Source organism: Vitis vinifera, chromosome 11 (genome assembly GCF_030704535.1).
Source record: "Vitis vinifera cultivar Pinot Noir 40024 chromosome 11, ASM3070453v1".
Taxonomy (NCBI): Eukaryota; Viridiplantae; Streptophyta; class Magnoliopsida; order Vitales; family Vitaceae; genus Vitis; species Vitis vinifera.
In genome coordinates, this window is record NC_081815.1 from 11,737,291 (window position 1) to 11,758,653 (window position 21,363).

General features: G+C 34.2%; 1 protein-coding gene across 3 annotated transcripts; it reads left to right on the forward strand.

The window, feature by feature from the left end:
* The first annotated feature begins 772 nt into the window (after positions 1-772).
* Positions 773-20,881, forward strand: LOC100233071 (starch synthase VI). Of its 3 annotated transcripts, none has more exon segments than NM_001281092.1 (15): positions 941-1,182; positions 1,301-1,822; positions 2,255-2,353; positions 2,467-2,519; positions 2,740-2,797; positions 5,270-5,352; positions 7,144-7,221; positions 11,217-11,296; positions 11,550-11,746; positions 13,806-13,880; positions 14,295-14,335; positions 14,744-14,849; positions 15,105-15,187; positions 19,981-20,054; positions 20,558-20,750. In NM_001281092.1, coding segments are annotated over 15 exon segments (1,827 nt in total). In that variant the 5' UTR covers positions 941-1,017; the 3' UTR covers positions 20,671-20,750.
* Positions 20,882-21,363: the final 482 nt, after the last annotated feature.

The window sequence follows — 21,363 nt, forward strand, 5'->3', positions numbered from 1 at the left end:
AAGAAAAGAAAAGCATGCAAATCACTTTACATAAGTCTAAGGTTTTGTTAGTGCCTATTTGGAATTAATTGAGAATGTCTAGGTTGTATGCAACAAAACATTAAAGGAAGCTCATCATTTTGATCAAGGATGGTAAGTGGAAGATCATATGGAAAGACAACGATTGTTGGATACACATTTGTACTTAAATACAGTCCTCATATAGAGCTTTTTTAGGATAAACTTTTATGTCTTTCAAACCATGGATCTCACTCCCTTCTTAATTGACCCCTTTAGGTTATTTCTATTTCTCATTTTTATGAGCTATGCTTAAAACCGATCCTATTCAAGTGTAAATCTCATCCTAACCATATCTCTGGATGTGGCATTTAATCCATTATTAATTCTTCGTTTTTACTCCATCTACATTATCATAATTTCCCATTAATCTTTCATACACATTATGATTTTTTTTTATTCCAAATTTATTTTTAAATATAATAATTCCAAATTTTCATCAATTGAAATCAAAATTTTAAATTCACAAGATCAATTTATTAGGAGAATGACTATTCTTTTTTTTTTTTTAAATATATATATACATACACATAAAACTATTAAAATGCATCTTCTTTGACTTTTTCAAACCTCTGTTTAAAATTTTTACCTAGTTCTTCTCCATTTTCTCTCTCTTCTCTCTAATGAAGGAAAAGGAAAAGAAAAGAAGGGAAAAGAAAGAAAAAAAAAAAAAAAACTTTGGTACTATCATATTCATATTTGATTTAAGAAAAAAAAATTGGATGTATTCAATGATTCTCTTTAACTAAGACTTCAGTTTGATTTCACGGGAACATTGCATTATTAATTTAGATAAGGATGGGAAAGGATTTGATTTAGTTTAGTATTTAATTAGGTCTTAAAATTTTGAATTGATTTTAGTTGCGTGCAGTTCCAAAGTGGGGCCACCTGAGGGTGATCCTGTGTTCGTGGCCCAACTTTTAGCCGGAGAACGACGCAGTTTTGGCGCATTCTGGCAGAATGGGAACGATGTCTAGCGTTGTTGAGATGAAAATAGATGCATTTCTCAGCTTCAACCATTTGCTAAAACCCAAACCCTCGTTCACAACCACGAAGCTATCTTCCAGATTCACTTTCCATGATCATAATAAGAAGCAGACATGCAAATTCAAAATTCGATCTCAGGTTTATTTACTTATTTCTTCTACGGATTTCAATCTCAATTTGCTATGGTGATTGAAAGAGTGAATCTTAGATTCTTTATTTCTTCATCAAATTTCAAATTAATGATTATAGGTTTCAGGTTGGAGCTGAGAAACAAACAGCTTCAGTTGATTCTAGGGTCAAGGACATTGTTTGGCCGTCGCCTGATGATGAAATTGTTTTCTGGAACAAGGAATTCCCTCATTGGGATGTGAGCCAACAAGCTCCCGCTGAAATTGAGAAGGATTCTGATCTTATGCACATAATTCATGTCACAGCTGAAATGGCTCCCATAGCCAAAGTTGGGGGCCTTGGTGATGTTGTAACTGGACTGGCACGAGCATGTCTATCGCGCGCCCATAAGGTGGATATAATGCTGCCTTTCTATGAGTGCATCCAGAGGGAGCAGATCAGTGAATTGGAGTTAATCACCACATATGAATCATATTATGATGGAAATTGGGTCCCTACCAATGCATATCGAGGAGTGGTTTCGGGAATTCCTGTGATTTTTATTCAACCATCCAACTACTTCTTCAAGGGGCAATATGTATATGGCGGTTCATACAATGAACTGGAGGCTTATCTGTATTTTAGCCGTGCTTGCCTTGAATGGATGCAGGTCTGTGGACGAATAACAAGTATCCCTTTATAAGTTTTTCTACTCAAAAATAAATTGACTTGTGAATTATCTGAATTGATTCAGGGAAGCTCAAGTTTACCTACTTGTTCATAAACGTAAGTGGATTGAGTCTTTATAGTTGTTGTAAATATGGCAGCTTGAGTCTCTTGGACCTGAGTCTTTATAATTGCTCAGAATAGGTTCTTATGATTAGTGGAGTTAACAATGGAAGGAAATGCATTGTCCTGATATTACTCTTTGTCATAAAAGTGGGAAAAAGTAAATCAATTTTGTAGCTGCTCAACTTAATGATTTCTCTGTTATGCTTATCTAAGTTCTTTGTGGGTTGGCTCTGTATGTTGAGTTTAATATCAACTTTCGTTTTGTAATCCTGTTCTTTCGGATTTCTAAGAAGCTATTACATCAGAGCAGGTGACTGGGACGCAGCCTGATATCATTCATATCCATGAATGGCAGACAGGTTCTTTACCCCTGCTTTACTGGGATATGTACCACTATCTCTCACTTAAGGTACTCTCTGTGTTTATTTAGAGGCTTTCCTGGATTGAGTTTGTAAGGGATAAAAATGGCATGGAAAGATCATTGTGTCTTATAACTGTAATATTCAAATTTGGACTTCACAGAAACCACGAATAGTATTGACAATCCACAATATGGAGCATTATGGGGAGTGCCGGTAAGCTAATTCATGATTTTCTTTCTTATTTAGGTCCATTTCTAATTTTCCGCAGCTTATACAACTTTGTGTTTTAATAGTATTCTGAAATTTGTGCTCATGCTCTTTATCAGATCCATTAGCATAAAAGATTAGTAAAAGAGAATGGTTAACATTCTATGAAGTTCTTTCAAGTTTGTAAAGAATCATTTTCTAGATGCACTTTGGTTTATGTTGGCAGCAAAGAAGAATTGAGCAAGTGTGGTCTTGACGGATCCATATATGCAACTCTTGACAAGGTGGGCTCTCTATGTGGAAAACTCTTGTTTTGTGTTGTGCACATGTGTGCCAGTGCGTGCCTTGGGTATAACTGTTTTATTACTCACAATCTATCTGTGGTTGTATAAGGTAAATTATAACTATTCAGAAAAGGGATTCATAGTTGCTAAAATGACAGAATATACGTATACATGATTTTCAATTTGGATTAAGTGCCTTGATGGAACATCATGGAAATATGTACTGCCCATGGCAATGAAATAGTCAAACTAATATAGAGATGTTCTAGTCAAAATACCCATTGTTATCAGGGAAAGAAAGATTCCCGATGATGAATTCATATCCAGTTTGAAATTTGAGTTCACATGCTATTTTATTTTGTTTTTTGGGGGGAGGGTGGGATGGGGTGGTTTGCATTAGTTATCTTCTCCGGGTCTGCTTCTCTTCATTTTTTTCCTCTTTTGATTAGAAACCCAATAGATCTTTTCTATTTATTAAAAAGATTGAGAAGGATGAGATATCCTTATACAATGTACAAATTTAGATAAAGTCAAGGGAATGGATTCCATTTACTTGGACCCATATAGCTAAACAAACAGGAGAGAGTACAACCAGTGAAACAACATTTGAAACAAACATTAGATAGTATCAAGGAGGAACATAATCTCCAACAAAAGATACCAATTGCCTTGCTCCTCTTTTAGCTAGCCCATTGCCACCTAATTAACTAAGCGAGGAACCTATCAAATGGAGCATCCCAACTTTGTAAAGATATTGAATATTTGGTGTAGCCATGCATCGAGTCTCCATGAACCTCTTTTAGCTAGCCCATTGCCACCTAATTAACTAAGCGAGGAACCTATCAAATGGAGCATCCCAACTTTGTAAAGATATTGAATATTTGGTGTAGCCATGCATCGAGTCTCCATGAACCTCTTTTGCCTTTTAGCATGAGATAACAATAGCATAATCCCCCTCCATCACAAAATTAGACAAGTCCAAAGCTTTTGCTTGTACAAGGCCCTTTAGAAGCATTACGGCCTTGGCCTCAATGTCAAAACCATCACTTTCAGGTTTAGAGTATGCTTTGATTACGGAACCTCAATGATCACTAATCACATCACTAATCCCAATAGGTGCCTAAAGCACATTCATCAAAGTTCAATTTGACTATTCCTTTAATTTCATTGACCATACTTCTAAAGTTTTTCTGGCCAACCTCCTTGACTTGCAAACAAGTCACCAAGCTAACAATATAAGGCTCAAGGGGGTGTTTCTAAAGGCCTTGCTAGTATAGGCAAAAAGAGAGGAAGAAGAGTAAAATAAGTCATAAACCACATCCACTAACCTCCTTGTATCTTCAAAGATCCTCCCATTCCTTTTCCTCCAGATTGACCAAATTATACTAGTGCTTGCAACACCTCAAAGCCACTAGGTAGTGAAGAAAAAGATAATCAATTGATTCTCCACTCTTCTTGTGCATAATACACCACTTTTGATTAAGAGCCTTAAGAGGCCTCCGTTTTTTAAGCATATCATTGGTATTAACCCTCTTACTAGCCACAAGCTATGCGAAAGCCCTTACTTAGGATGGGGCTTTAGATTTCCAAATGAATGTAGCTGGACTGAAAGGAATGGAGAAAGATGAATGTGAAAGGGCTCTAAAGAAAGAGGTATTTGAGAACAAGCTTGAAGAGTTCAAAGACCAAACCCTCACATTTGGTAGCAAGGTAATATATACACATGGGGTATAGAAGTCACCAATCAAGCTAATTTAACATATTCTTGATTCTTAAGACTTCATCAAAAGTTAAAAATTTCAATTTGGGGTGGGGAATGAGGGTACAAAAACCATTACCTTGCCCCCCTAAAAAGATTTGAGTATTGGCTACAAAAGAGTGGATCACCACACCAAGTATCTTTTGAAAAGCAGATTTTTTTAACCATCATCCATAGAGAAATGAATTAAATAGGAGAAATTAGGTAAGATTTGGGCAATAGCCTCCTCGGGGCAGTGGTGTGACCACTTGACAAGAATATTAGCATGCTAACAAAGAATGTGGTCCATAGATACTCAAAATGACCTTGTGCCATTACATATCATTCTCCCTAGGAAACCTCCACAACCACTTTCCTAAGAGGGCTCTATTTCCCTAAGAGACCTTCCCTACACCTAGCCTCCCTCATTGGGATTATGCACCAAGTCCCACCCAACAAAGCGATCTCTCTTACCTTCCTCCACCCTTGACCAAAGAAATTCTCTATGCAATTGCTCAATTCTATTAGCCGCCTTGACCAGAACTTTGGATGCTGAAAGGAAATATGCAGGAATGAGAGACAAACAAGAGTTCACTACAGTTATTCTACCCCTAAGAGATACTGTTTGTCTTCATTTTTGTTAAGTGTCGTTTACCATATGTCTGGGAATGTTTTTAATGAGGTTATCTATAGCAATTAAATGGTCTAGCTCTATGAATTTCTTCAATGTGCAGGCTGTTGACGACCGAACTATAGGACACAACCCTGAGAGGCTGAGCTTGTTGAAAGGTGGAATCGTGTACAGTAATGTTGTCATGTAAGTGACCTTGCAGATTCCTTGAATTTAAGTCATGTATCTATATATGCTATTTGCTTGACTTGATATTTGAATATTCTGTCTAGATGGGTAGTTCCTGTTCTTTTTCTTCTAAAACGATGCTTTACTTTGTACTTTTATAAAGTTGGCATGCTTATCTTCGGACAATTATATTGTTTTACCAGAATTTGCTGCCTTAGATTGTAAACTTACATTTTCCTTTCATAGGTCTTAAATTGTAACATTACATTGTCATTTTCATAGAAAAACAAAAGCATCACTTGAATTAGAACGTTTTTCCGTACCAGTCTGGAGACTTCCTGGAGTATTTGACACTGATGGATGATGGACATCATGTGGTGTCTGGAATGGCATCTAAAAATCTTGGTTGGCAAGGTCCATTAAGTTCCTTGAAATTTGATCTTCATTTCCCAAAAAGATGTCAATGTTTTCAATAGTTTAATTTGCTTTCTTCAGTTTGATTTTTTGACTAGAAAGTTGGTAAAATGGTTAAGTTACAAGTAATATATTGATCAATATGAGATTCTATGACTCGCTCGTGTCCCAGAATTCAAATTCAATTCTAGCCCAAACGATTCGAATCCTAGGTCCTAACCTATTTGAGGTAAATCTTAATAATTGAATATTCAAGCCTATCAAACTTATGAACTTATGAGACAACTTTTTAACTTTATTTTTTATTGTTTAAGTAGGAGAAGAAGTGAAAATAAAGGAGCCTGACTTCTCTACATGCACAAACTATAAAACTAACTTAGACAGGGAGCTGAGTCAATTTTATGATTAGTTTGGAATTTAACAACTAGGTGAGTGCTGTAAAAAGGCTACTACTCAAAAGATTCTGATTGGAGTAGGAGGATTCAACATAAAGTTAAGAAAACCTAGATAATTGGAAACACCCTATCAACAACACATTAGCTGCTTTTCTTGTATTCATTCTTTTCTCATTCTTTTTATTAAATTTTGATTTTCAACATGTTGAGAAGTTGCCTACCAACAGAAAAAAAAATGTTGAGGTTTATAATTCTGGCAATTCACATGTATGTAATTTTCATCATAAGTGGTTGCTAGTTTATTATTCTTAATGATCTCAAACTTTAGTTAGTTGTGACTAGTTTAATTTTATAGTATTTACTTTTTTTTTTATATGCATAGGATTCATATTAGGGTGCATAAAAACTTTTCCCAAGCACCATGTTAACAAAATATAGTTTCGTATCTGTTTGAAGTGGAAAAAGAAACTATAATTATTGTGATTTGCTTTCAACCACTAACTGTAATATGTGGATATTGAATGAGTCACACCATGATCCAGGTAAAATTCCTATGCCTTTTTATTGACAAAAATTAGATTTTCTGAGCATATCTAAAACCTTATTTTGGTAAAAAGGCATATATATATGTGTGTATGTATTTATGCTTGTACATATTTCACACGCTTACAAATATGTATTTGTATGAGATAGCTGTAAAATTTTCTTACTCAACTGCAAATGTTATGTTTCCTCTTGGGTGTTTTTCATTCTCAAATCTGTTTGCCTTTCAAGAGAATTTGGAATTTGTTTATTTTCATAAAAGCAAAAATTTGCAACAACTTGGAACTTGCACTTCAAATTTGAGCAGAAATCAGATGTTTCATCTAAGAGGATTCAAAAAAGAGAGAATTTGATTATATTGTCTGTAGTGCTATAGTAAGCACCTCTCCACTAAAATATCACTTATTGGAATTATTATTAACATGATCAAGTTTGTGAATTCTGCTTTTATTTTCAGTACAGTTTCTCCAACATATCTCAAGGAAACACTATGCTCTGGATGGCTTGCAAGCACTTTGATATTAAATCGTGACAAGTAAGATCCTCCATGTGTTGTGGTTTTGAATCAATTTTTTTTTCTAAGTAATTGTTTTGAATTTCCATATGATGCTCTTTGAAAGTCTAGATCAATAAGTCATGAATTACTGATGTCACTTCAATAGCCTTTAGAAAAAAAAAAAAAAAGTATCTTACTGGTTCGTGCCTTTTTAATCCCTTTGTTTTATGTTTTTGTCCAAGTTAATATTGTTGATTTTTTAATTCAAATTGTTATAGAGTAGTTTGATATTTGGACTTATTTTTTTCACTCATTTAAATATCTTGTTCACTTGAATGTCCTTCATTTATCATGGAATGGTGTGGAAAGGTTCGAGATGAAATAAAGCATTTCAGTTGGAAGGAAAATTCAAATCAGAGAAGGGAAAACCTTCTTAAGGCCAATTTATAAGTATAATGAGAGGCACATTCATTCTTTTAGTTCATCTTGAGATAGTATTTTATTTCTTATAACTATATTGATCCTCAATAATGATGGGCATTCTTGTCAATTTGGTAAATTTTACGTGTAAGTTTAGGGTAAATTAATCAATGATTACTGAATTGAAGGCCCTTTGCTTCTTAATGATTTATATCTTTGATTTCGTTTTCTTTCTTTTCCTTGTTATAATAAATCCTATAATCTTCATACCAAAAAGGAGGTGCTGATGTCATAGTTTAAATGGCTCATGAATAGGAAACATATGAACAAGTAGCACATCTTAAACTAGGATGGTTAGTTTGACAAATAGGTTGCCTGTTTATTTTATAATTTTTAATCTCTTCTATCAGTAGTCTACCATTCATTCTTCTTTTCCTAGTACTATTAATACCTGTCTCTAATGCCTTCAAGATCCTTCTTTTAAGCAAATGTCTTGAGCTTATTATTTATAAGCTTTTCCCTTGTTTAATCTAGTTGGAAGTAAAAACTTGTGAGATTAATGCTACAGTTACGAAGAAGAAATTAGTAGAAAGATAGCAAGGTTTAGATTTCACTATGGAGAAGACGGAAAGCATCCTTGGAAGACTAGTGAAAGAAAATAGAAAAATATTCAGCAATGTTGGTTGCGTAATTATAGCATTTTATTGTTTTAATTGGAGTTGCTCAAGGGTGTAGCTCTATGGTAGTGCCTTCTAGCATGAACTAGATGTCCTAAGATCTAGCTTCCCTAGTATTATTTAAGTAGTATAGGATAGAGGGACAGGACCCTATCAGTCTAGGTTTGCTTTTCCAACAGTGAGGATAAATGCTTTGCTGTCGGGTTGGATTCCTTGATATTCAAAAAAAGAAAGAAAGAAAAAGGTAATTGTAGTTTTTTTATTTTATTTTAAGTTTTTTTTCTTTTCTTTTATTAGCATTAGTTTTAGTAGTTCTGTTTAGTTGATGTCTATTTATTTTAGTTTCTAATTTGATTAGGAAAAGGAGTCATTCCTAAGAAATAAAGTCTTCATCTTATTAGGAAAAAATGATGTCATGAATCTATCTAAATATATGCAGTATTTTAGTTTTATTAATAGAAATTGTTGAGAGTTTAGTAGCTATCTAGCTTCTAGAAAGGTGTGATTGCCTTCATCCAAGTGAGATTGCTTTGGGACCCTATGTGCAATTACCTATGAGCCTTGGTGTGATTTCCAATGAATAGTTTTCACTTCTTTCCTTTTATCTTCTTTGTTCCCTCTGTACTGCTGGAATTTTTATGATCCTGCATCATGACTTCCCTATACCTTTTCATTTCATCTATTTATATTACTAACCAAAATTGTAATAATAATCTTGCTAAATGATAAATAAAATATACTTTTAGGACTTTCCCTCAAGTTGAATTAAAAAGGCTGAACTTACCTAGCTTGGAGCACAATCAATGAAAGGTATTGCAAGCTAATGACTTTGTAAGAATGTCACACAACTACACATCAAATCAAATTTAAGGTGTAACAATTTATTTTTATAGTAAAAATCTTCAATGAAATGCAATCAACTTCCGTATGCTTGGTATGCTCATAAAAGATAAAATTATTCAAATTATGGTTACTTGCTTGATTGTCACAATGCTTCAATATAGGAGTGGGAAAATCAATACCCATCTATATAAGGAGAGACTGAAATCATAGCATCTTAAAAGTAGTATGAGGCATAAACGATGCCCAACCTCAACACTAGAACAAACGACCATAGTCTATTTCTTAGGACGTGAAGAAATAAGATTACTTGCAACAAAAATGCAATAGCTAGATGTGGACTGCTTATTAGAGTAGCTGTTGGCCTATTAGCATCACTTAGGTTGATCTTGTGTCATTGAAGCCTCAACATCTTAGAAAAATTTCAAATCCTATAGATGGATGGAAAACAAGGTGTTCTTCTAAATGGACTGACATTGTTATCATGACTGACATGATGGTATTAGCAGAACATGTAAGCTCAATTGTTGTTGGCTGTGTCGCTTTTGGATTCTTGTATGGGACATAGGTGTAGATTAACTACTAGACTTATTGTCTTCTTGAGTTGAAGGAATTTTAGTGTTGTACTTTGAGATGTGGATGAGCATGATCCAAGTTTTTCAACTGTATAGCTTTTTTATCCACTAAAAACACTAAATTGATGTCTTGATTCTTGGGAGAAGTATCCTCAAAAGCCATGGTTGTCTTGGGAAAAGAAACGACTTTTACCTTACTTCGAGTCATGGGATCAAGGCCTTTTTTAGAGTCAGTAGTTTAGGCAAGATCGAACTAGGTAGATTTGACTTGTTTTTTCTTGGACTCCATGTCAAAATAGTGATTTCTAATTTGTAAAGAAGAAATGAGAGGTAGAGATTGTTTGACCAGGTTGCCTAAAATCTGTACGCACAAATTTCTTGGAAATGGAAATTGTGGACAAAATTAAAATTTTATTGATTCGATGAGATAGTTAAATCTCCATTTTATCCCTTACTTCCTATTTACAGAAGAGTGAAAAACACCCTCTTGAGTGCTTTAGTACTTAATTTTGGATCAAAGAGGCATTTTTTTTAATCAGAAACAAACAAATATATTAAGAAAAACAAAAGAAAGACGAGAGGTCCTCCTTATGAAAAACAGACCTGATCGAAAGTAACTAAGCAAACCTCCGCAAAACAAAGAAGGCTACACAAAAAGAACAAAAAAGCCAAAGATGCTTTCTTGAAGAACTATAAATCTTGAATCTTAATCTTCTAAAATCTTTGAATTTGTTCTTGAAATCTTAAAGAACTTTGGAGATACTTGAAGAATTTTGAAGAACTAGAAGAACTTTGAAGGATCTTGAAGCACATTCATGCCAATATCTCTCTAAAATGTATAATTTATTTACGTTTATTTGATTTGAAGACCAATTGTGACACATAATCTTGTTTTATTTGAAATAATGGCACATGACAATTTTTTTTTTCAAACTTGCACCATTGGTTTTATGACACATGGAATTTTTATTTATTTTTTATTTAGCTACTTTAGGAAACATGTCATTTCATGACTAGTCCATTAAATTTTGTCCTTTTATAGGCATGCCACAATTGTACTTACATTGTTTGACCAAATTGGAAAGAACATCACTATTGCAGCCATATAGATTGGCATGGGCATAATTTGATCACCGTTTTGGGATTTTGATTTCCATTTGTTACATCTTTCTGAAATTCTAATCTATGCTGGTGCCCTCGTTATATAGTTGTGTGTCATAGCAGCTGTTCTTTTTGTGCTTTTTGAGTAATCTGCATGGTCTTCCAAGTCTGAGCCTGTTATATTCAATTGTATGAGTTGTTAGTTTTACTAGCTTCATATATTTTACATTTTTCTTTTTGAACAATATGGCATGACACAACTTGCATCTTTAGTGGAATATTGATGTTTGAACATTTCTCTAACTCGGTTTGCTATTAGGCTCTAGGAGTAGAATATATCTTTCTTTTTATGCATGTGCTTTGTGATTGTGCGAAAGCATTCTCCTTGTATCTTACTATGTAGTTTTATCTACTTTTATAGGTACTATGGTGTTTTAAATGGAATAGATACTGCAATGTGGAACCCTGCTACAGATGTTTTCTTGCCATCTAAGTTCAATGGTAATATTCCGCCTTGCTTGAGTTTCTGTAACTGAAATTGCAAATCTTTTAGCACTTGGCTTTGGAGTTCGTATCCACCATGAGAGGGCTAGAAGAGTTATTTAACATTTTCATTTTTACTATTTCATGCTGACAGTATCCTTTTAGTTCTCTTCTGATTTCATTATCTGACATGAATATTAAATTTAAAGGAGCACCTCTTCTCTTTTCTGATCTCATTATTTGACTTGAAGTTGTATTTTATTTCCTGTAGCTCGAAATACAGAGGGGAAGAAAATATGCAAATATTATGTTCAAAGAGGGCTTGGTTTAATTTTAAAAGGCACTTCAGCTAGTAAACTTATCAATGAGATGGAAAACAAGGTACCCTTGATCGTTTGCATTAGTCGATTGGTTGCTCAAAAGGGTCTTCATTTGATTACTCATGCGATTAAGCAAGTTGAAGAACGTGTAAGTCTATCATTACTTTTAATTGTTGCAGAGATGTGCTCTTCTCTCTCTCTCTCTCTCTCTCTCTTGGTCATGCCTGGATTAGATAATTATGTATGGCACACTATGTTTTACAATTCTCAGTAAGATTCTTCGCCCTATCTATTTGCAATCATTGAGCAAAATGATGGATACCATAGAAAGACTCCATCAAACTGATAATGGCCATGCCTTTTGCCCATAAATGAATAGCACAATTCTCATATTCATTCATTTTAAGAATGAAGTGAGGCATATCACATTGGTTCCAAGCATTATTTGTGACTGGCTTGAATCCCTTACCTAATGTACAAATAACCTAAAGTATGGCTTTCATTAAACATAGCTGTTCTCTCTTTCTCTCTCTCCACTTTTCCATCATATACTGTCATCTCAATGAGTTTGCCACAGCCAAATATTCCTTTAGATTTTTTGCATTTTTACAGCCTGCCTTAATCCTGTTGTGACAACCTATGATACCTAGACTCCAAGTACTAGGGTCAACATGGGTGGGGCTATGGGATCCTTGTCGGGTACTACTTTACTTTAGATGTGGTTGCTTGATTTTGGTTGATATATTTTTTTTCTGGCTTCCTTGGTGGATAATTGCATTGAAAAAGTGAGATTTTTTTTGGAAAATGACTTTATAAAAATATTTAAGGATAAAAGGTAAAATACAGGGATAAAAGAAAAAAGTGGGAGAGTTTTTGTTAATCATATTTATGCGTTTGAATGATTTCTAATTTCTTTTTCTTTTTCTTTCTTTTTAATTTTGTATTCAAGCCTGCTATTGAGATATTTTTAGTCAAATCCCCATATCTTATAATTTCTAGGTATGAAGGATCAGACACCTAGACTGATAACTGTACCTGGCCTCCATATCCGAGTCTATGCAACATAGGTGATTACTGAACCTTCCTATCTGACAAATCAAAGTCAACAGTAATTGGTTTAGATGATATTGACTTGACAGGGCAAACTATTCCAGATCCTTTCCTCTTCTCAATGTTTACCTTTGAATATTCTTGAATCTTTGCTAAATTTTAACTCAGCTTAATTTTTTTGGGATGATTCTTCTTGTCACTGGCTGAAGACATCCTTTTTTCCAAGGGTAGTTGTTGGCCTCCCCAGGTTTTACGTAACTTTACCACATACTTGCACATCTTTCCTTTGTTCTATATGAACTAGGAAGTATTCTTAAAATTAACTCTATATACAAATTGCCTTCACTGATTACAGTTCTGGCATCGGTGAACAAAACTTAGTGGCCATCAAAATATTCTGGATCTTTATGCTTGATCTAATTGTTGTAAATGATGCATGAGGCTCTAATGTTTAGAAACTTGGCAACTATATATTTCTGTCAATGTTTTTCTTTATCAAGGCACGGTGAAGCATCAGAGACAAGAATTTCTTCTAAAGTTCATTGCTTCAAATTTATTATTTTATGACAAACAATATACGGGCATGGAAGTATTTGTGACATGCCTGAATACCAGTTCTATGCTAGTCATAATTTTAAATTTGCCATCATGCTACCATACAGTGCTTTTACATGGCTAACGTAATTTACCTTATATTTTGCATAAAACATTGTTATTTGAAGAAAAATGAAAATTTTGAGTGAATTGTCCCTTGTAAGATGTGATCTTATGAATGTGCTCTGAATTTGGGGGAGCTGAGGCAAATTAGCATTCAATGTGCCCTCAGTAACGAGGACATAAACATGGATTTTTGGTGTCTAACATGGATACATTGGTTGACATGATGACCTACAGCATATTAAGATGTAAATCTGGATGCAGATATGGGTGCTGATATTCAACAACAGGTTACCAACACAGAAACAAAGCAAATATAGGAGCATCATTGCTTTATAGCATGTGTGCCCTATGCAAAGTTCCATCATGTTTGATATTGTCTTTTGTGTTTGTTTTTACTTTGCATGCCAAACTTGACTTCCTGACTTCATCTATATTTAAGCTAATTTCTTAATAGAACTTCAGTGTCCTTTTGCTCTTATATTGGAGTTATTTTGTAGGGTGGGCAGATAATTGTTCTGGGAAAAGCTTCTGATGGTCGGGTTCAAACAGAGTTTGAAGGTCTTGCAAATTTGGTAATGGGTTTGAGGGTGATACCTTTGCATTGTTCTGGATTTCAAGTTAATGATGTTTCTTTCAGTCCATAATAGGTTTTGAATGATGTTTCTTATGTTCAATATACATATAGATTTTAAACTCTCTTGAGAAATTGAAAATTTCTTTCTTTTGGTTGTTTTTTCCTTGATAAAATTTAGATGTCAAAAATTATGTTCCAAGGTCCATACACCATTACCTGATGTTTTCCAATAGTCAACTGCTGCTCATGTTGGATATGCATATAAGATTTACAGTCTCTTGTGAAGTTGTCAGTTTCATTTTTTTTTTCTTTCTTCTTCCTTTATGAAAGATTTGTAATTTTTTAGTAGTTGACAAATGATGCAAACAGCTGATGATCTGACAAAAAATGCAACTATCTTTGCTCTTTGTAGCATAACCAAGGGCCCAGCATCCGGATCCTTTTGACATATAGGTATTTTATCTTGGTTCTCAACTAATTTGTAGGCAGGATGGAATTCCTTTCTTATTGCAGCCTAAGCATCTCTCCTGAGAAATAAGAGCCATCTTTAAATTCTTGGAACATTGTACAATTTAGTTTTCCAGTTTTTAACTCCTTATTTGTAGGTAAATCATCTTGGTAATTATCCTAATCTATGAATTTCCTTATCTTTCTTGAGCTGTTTAAAGTTTGTTATTTTTCTTAAGATTTTGATATTCTTGTTTGTAGTCAGGGTAAATTGTGTGTGTGTGTGCGTATTAGGGCCAAAGCATTCTTCCATGGTTCTGATGGACTACCTTTGTATGTAAAAATTAAACATATTGCAATATTCGTCTTTGCTGGCTGAATTTACGTTCTTGTTGGTGGTCTTTTCCTATTTAGTGAGGAGCTGTCCCACATGCTCTATGCTGCAGCTGACATGGTGTTGGTTCCTTCCATTTATGAGCCATGTGGACTTGCCCAGATGATTGGAATGCGTTATGGAGCGGTAATACTTAAATTAAACCTGTAACACATAGATGCCAATACATTCATATTGTGTTCTTTTGATGGTCATGCAACTGATGAATTTCTATGAAACAACATGGAGCTTGAATGTATGACTGTTTGATCTGTTGATTTCTGAACCTAGAAAGTGTAGGGGATAGAAATATTATGTATCTCACCTAACCACTGCACTATCTTGTCAAAGAGCATTGACATGGGGTAAGCAGTCTTATTTGGATTGTAATGTTTGTTTCAGATCCCAATAGTTAGGAAGACTGGTGGTCTTGCTGACACTGTTTTTGACATGGATGATCAGTTGCACCGTGAAACGGCCAATGGGTATTTACACTTCCTACTTTTAATTTTCTTATTCTTTGAACTTGACAAAACCTTACCCCATTATCCTGTTTTTGAATAATTTTATTTTTATTTTTTTCTATCTGCCTAATCTAGGGTCATATCTGCAGTTAATGTTAGCCACCATGCCTTCATTTAATCTTGATAACTCATTTTTTTGGCCTTTTAGAGAGACACTTATTATTACTTTATCAGTCAATATTCCTTTCACAGCCTTGTATAGAGAACTTGATCTAATGTGCAAAAGTGTTATCAACAATATATGTGCTTTTGAATTCATTTCACTTGATTCAAGCACATCAACCTAACACTGGGCTGTCATAGCTGGTGTTTTGTTTGGATTGAACTACTTTTATTTTAGAGGTAACTTATGTGCTCTAGGTATTATAGCCATTATCTCATTGATAAGCCATTAATTATTATTTTGTTTCCTTGAGTAGTTGGAGTAGGCGGAGATGAGGATGAAAGTGTTGATATCGATAGAAATATTAGTGGTTTGATTTTAGGAAAATATGAATGAAATATCAATATTTGGAGGTTAGGCCAGAGGTAAGGATGAAAATGCTGATATTGGCAGAAATACTAGTAGTTTGATTTTACTCAAATATTGATTGAAAAATTGATATTAATAAAATGAAAGAAATCATGGAAGTTGACTTCAAAACATAGAAATTTTGGGTGAAACTTTGAAAAATGTTAAGATGATCAATAATACCGAAATAACATATCCTTTAAGTTTTGGCTATAGGATCATACTGATAAATAAAAAATGAGAATAAATAGTCCTTCGAGATATATAAATAACATAACACAATGCTACAAGAAAATGAATCAATTATGTCTAAACTAGTACCAGGATAAGAAACTAGGTCTCCAAAATAATTGTTGGTGCCACCTGAATCTCTAGCAGCTCTAATTTTCATTGGTCTATGGCACTATCCTGACTGTAAAATTTTTGAATGAGCTGGTAGTAAGAGAAAGTATAGCATGCGGTTTTAGCAGTACCAAACTAAAACAGTAGACTCAGTTCATTTTCAAAAGCAGATAATGTATTCTAATATTTTATACAATGCATATCGAGGAAACTAGATTGGTATAGCACATAAAGATGGTATGACTTTGGTAATACACTCGATCTGGTATAGACAGAAGGTTAAAATGACTTGAACCAATGACTGTGCAAGTTGCTAGCCTCACAATGACCTCTATTGCATGAGTACCATGAGAATTAATTTATGTCAGGGTCAGTGCATCATAACCTTCACTGAGGATGCAAGGGCCATGTTTATATAGAGTTTAGTTTCAAATGGTTTTCATGAAAATGCTGCCTGTTAAAACAACTCAATTAGAAAAAGAAATTGTGTTTTTAGTGTCATTAGTGATGAAAGAGTTTCAAGAACTATTGTACTTGACCATACTATAGTAGAGTTCAAATGCCTTGTCTTAAAGGTTATTAAGAAATTATATTATTTCAATTTTAACTAAAAATAGATTTAACAAAATCAACCACTAAAAAGAACATGCTTGTCATACAACTTGGTACCTCTTTTTCTTTTTTCTTTTTTTTTTTCTTTTTGTTATTGGAACTTCAATGAGTACCAACCCAGGTTTCTGAGGTTTTAGTATTCTTCTCTTAATCACCAAAATATACAAATATATAAAATCTTGATTCAATTTTTTTATTGAAAACAAAATTCTTCTTTTAGCTTCTATAATTACTTAATTTGGCCCTTCTTTCATGCTCAAGGCCAATTCTAGGAAAATCCTCTAGTATCTTTGAAATTTCAATGGCCCCACCTTGGGTCCATATGAAGAGCAGTTCAAGCTGCTCTAGATTGTGAAAAACCAGCTCAAAAATCTTTTCTTTGAGGTATTTAGGCCTTGTTTGGATTGACTTTCTGAAAGCCCAGATCCCATTTTTATGACTCCATAAAAGCTTCTATTTGTGCTTCAATAACATTATTAAAAGAGTTTCTAACTTGAAAATGAGCTTACCATGGAAGCAAGAGTAATATTATTTCTTGTGGAAACCTTTTTAATTTATGCAGTAAGTTATTTTATGTTTGATGAAACATTAACAATGCTAGGATTGCCCCTTTCAAGGATGGTGTGGACTCACCTTTGGCTTCTAGTTAAAGCTAAAAGCAAGAAGATATCACAAATAAGGCCCTATACTCATTATGCCAGCAATGAATAGATTGGATATTCACAGTATTTGCCACACTCTAATGTGTGTGAGGGTCCCATGAGAGGGAGGACTCTGGTGCATGGTATCAAGTGCTTCTGCATGCTTACATACCCGACTCCTCCCAATGTGTGTGAAACATGTTCCAGCTCATCCAACTTTTGCTGACATGTGAAACACAGCCCCACATCACTGGCTGCCTGTAGATGTGCATAATTCTTGTGCCAATCATTTTCTCCAACAATTGTGCCATACATTTTTTTTTCTGATTTTTTTTTTTAATTTTGAGATAATTCAATTTTTAACCAAATTGGACAATTCAAGAGGCAAATTTTCACTTTGTTTTTTAAGATTGACGCATCTATATATTATCCAATCGAACTATTTTAAAAATTGCATGGCCTAAATTAGACAAAGAATCAAAGCTATTGGATGATGGAGGCATAAATGTTCACCTGTTTCTCCACTATTCGAACAATGATATTATGTTTGAGGTAGGGCTTTAAAGGCCTTCTCAACCATAACATGTTGGTATCAACATTTTTGTTTGCTACCAACCATGCAAAAGCCTTGAGTTTAGGTAGCGCTTTGGAATGCTTGGAGGAAGAGAGAGCCAAAAAGAGCAAGGGAAGAACAACATAGAAGGAAAAATGAAACCCATCAGAAAAGAGTGCCACAAATAAGCACAACATAAGAAATACATAAGGGTGGTAAGATTCTCAAGTTCCAAGTAAGATCAGTGAGGACGAGACTTAAGATTCTAAGGCCTTGTTTGGGATAGCTTCATGCTTTGGGCTTTAGCTGGAAGCTGAAGCTGAAGCTAAAGTCACAATTTTTAAAGGTAGTATTGATATTGTAACAGTTTTATTAAACATGAACAAAATTGAAAGATCGATTCAAACAGGGCATAAGAATAGGAAGAAGTTGAAAGATCTAGAACAGAAAAAACAAGAGAAACTATAGACCTTAAGACTAAGTGGAGATTAGGATAGAGATTTTAGCCATTGTTTGAGGTTTTAGCATCTTATTGGAGGGTCTGTAGTATCCAAAACTTCAACTCTCTCCATTCTTTGGAAGGGGGTGGTTCTGCAATTGTTATTTGATAGGTGTCTAACAAAAAGTGGATTTGTGAAAGGTACAATAGGTGGTTTCGCCAAATTATAAAAGTTGGTAGTGACTTCGGATGTTCGTTCTCTGTATTCCATGTTTAGCTAATCATTTTGCAAATCAGTTGAGCAAGCAGGAGACAAACTGTTGAGACTTTTTTGTAGGGTACTCTTTACTAGTAGAGTTTTGTTGTGCTATTTCTGGCTTGCACATTTTTGTCACATCTTTCAACCGTGTAGCTTTTTTGGCTATTTTGTTTGGAGTAGTTTATATTTTTTGTTTGGATCAGATCATGTGTTTTTATGAATGATATCTTGTCCTTTTGTACTTTTTGATTCATTTCAATAAAATTGCTGCTAATGAGAAAATAGACTTAGAAATAATTGTTACTCTACCTTAGTCTTCCTAAAATTAAATCTTCAAACCATCCCTAACTGAAACCAGGTATATCAAGAAAATTTAAAGAAACGTTCGGCAACATGGGCGTTGATGTGACTACAGGAGTAGTTTTGTCATTGAACCATTGGATTGTAAATCATAATCTATTTACCTTGTGCCTGAAACTTTTGCTTTCTTAGAAAGGCTTTATATCTCAAAGAAATATTTCAAAAACTCAAATCCCGTTTAATCTTAGCTCTATAAATTGAATCCCATTCAATGAGATAATCTCTTTTCCCCTTTTTTTAAAACTCTATCATAAGAAATCTCATTGTATTTTCTCAATCTTGGAAGCAATCTCGAGTGATTTTTTATTTTTTAATCAGGAACAACTTCATTGAAATGGATTATAAAAGTACATCAAAGGAATATGAAGTTCCAAAACTATGAAAGATCCTATTTAAAACCAAATCATAAACTTGAGGAGCTGTATGATTTGCACCCAAGGGAAGCCTTGAATATAAGAATGACCATTTCATGGTCCTTTACTCTAACAAGGTAAGCAGGAGTTGGCCTTGATTGAGCTTGCCAGAGAGGGTACCCTTATGAAAGTTGACTAGATATCCACCCAAATACAAAAAGAAAGTTTGAGATTGTACATTCCACTAAAGTAGCCCTGGAGAAGAAAATAGTATCATCAGTAAACTTCAAATAACATCGAAAATTTCTCTATTCTGGGTCCTAATCATCTTAATCCTCAACAGATCTGTTATCTTCAAGAGAAAAAGGAGAATGTAGGACAGCTTGTCTAAGCCCTTGGAAGCCTTTACTCAGCCTTTCACACAACCCTTCACCAACAGAGAACTAATTTGAAGATAAACAACCCTAAATCATATTGTTCAAATATTTCTCTTGTTCTTTTCTCTTCTGCTAGATCCCATCTGTTAGATGTTCTGTTTCTATTTAAATCTTTAGCTTCTCTATGATCTACCTGGTTGTATCTAGTAATCTGTATTAGGAATTTCAATATTATTTTTATCCTTAACAGATTTATGACCAGGGTGTTGAAGTTTAACTAATTACTGTGTGTATTCTTTTCTTTAAGTTTTGTTTTTGAAGGAATTGATGAAGGATCTCTGAATTGGGCTCTGGACCGTGCATTTTCTTTCTATAGGGAGAGTAAGTTTGGCTTTTGTTGGGACCTTGTGTTTCTTTTCTGACATATATATATATATATATATATGGTGAACAGTTTTCCTAAAGCTTAGCCCCTAACTTAATTTCTAACTGGTATTGATGCTAATGCTCAAGGGAAAAGGCCTTGTTGGACTTGGTTCCACTATCTCCTTTAACCAGTTTTGTTATGCTGGGTGGATGAAAAGGAGCAGTAGTCTAGTTAGCAGGTGGTGAAAACAATTCAATGTGTTGCCTGAATATCAGAGATACTATTTTCTAAACCTTAGTCCAAGTTTCAGATATCCTTGTGGTTTCTGAAATACCAGCAACGCCTCATGAAGTTTTGATTTTGTATCATTTACTGCCAGCCCAAAAATTTGACTTCTGGATTAAAATTCTGTTTTGCCTATCCAAATGAGAATCTATGACCAAATTAAACTGTATGAAGCTTTGCTTTGAGATGTCTGCATTCTTTTTTCTATTCATTTAGTTAATTTCTGATGCAGAACCTGAAGAATGGAATACAACCATACAGAAGGTTATGGAAATTGACAATAGCTGGAATAACACGGCAGGGAAATACATTGACATCTACAACTCAGTAAGAGTGAGATGTTAATTTTTAATGTTGTCAATAATACTAAGCCATTCAGCTTCTGTAGTACAAGTTAAAGCTACAAGGATGATTATTTCTGCTATATTTTGTGAAGAGAGTACAAATCTCTCACTTCCTTTTTCCATTGTATCATTCCTCTTTAACTATTGATAGAAAGTGGAAGAGAGTTATTTGGTTCATAAGCCATAATGACAGTCATAACATGGTTATCTCAGTCTGTCCCAAGCATTACAATGCAGCTGGAGTTTCTAGTGAAGTGTGGCACAGCTCCCCTAGAAGACAAACCTACTTGATACTTCCGCCCAAATTGGTCATGCTTTATATATGGGAAAACTACTCTATTGATCTTGTCCCATATGCTGTTGTGATGAGGTATAACTGTGTAAGAACCGATGCAGATCACTGCAAAATCACATAAGCGTTACTCAAAGCACGTTATAAAGAAGGAATTTTGGAAGAGGAGAACGATTATAAGTGAAGTGAAGCATGATTGATGCATTCGTGACCCTATGTATCAACTCATCACCGACCAAGAATTTGGATCTTCAATTAAGACTTCCGCTTATCATCTTTAGAGATGAATTGACTCACATTCCCAATCAAACCCAAGTATTAGGCTACAGGTATGGTAGTTTGGAATATCGTCCTTCGAGATCAGTAATATTTGCAACAATATTATCATGCAAGGGTCTTATC

Bases quoted from the DNA above. Each gene is read 5' to 3' on its own strand.
- LOC100233071 (XM_010658385.3), top strand. From the start codon at position 1,136: ATGATCATAATAAGAAGCAGACATGCAAATTCAAAATTCGATCTCAG. The intron at 2,520-2,739 runs GTAAGCTAATTC...TTATGTTGGCAG, and splicing joins GAGCATTATGGGGAGTGCCG to CAAAGAAGAATTGAGCAAGT. The intron at 7,222-11,216 runs GTAAGATCCTCC...CTACTTTTATAG, and splicing joins TTGATATTAAATCGTGACAA to GTACTATGGTGTTTTAAATG.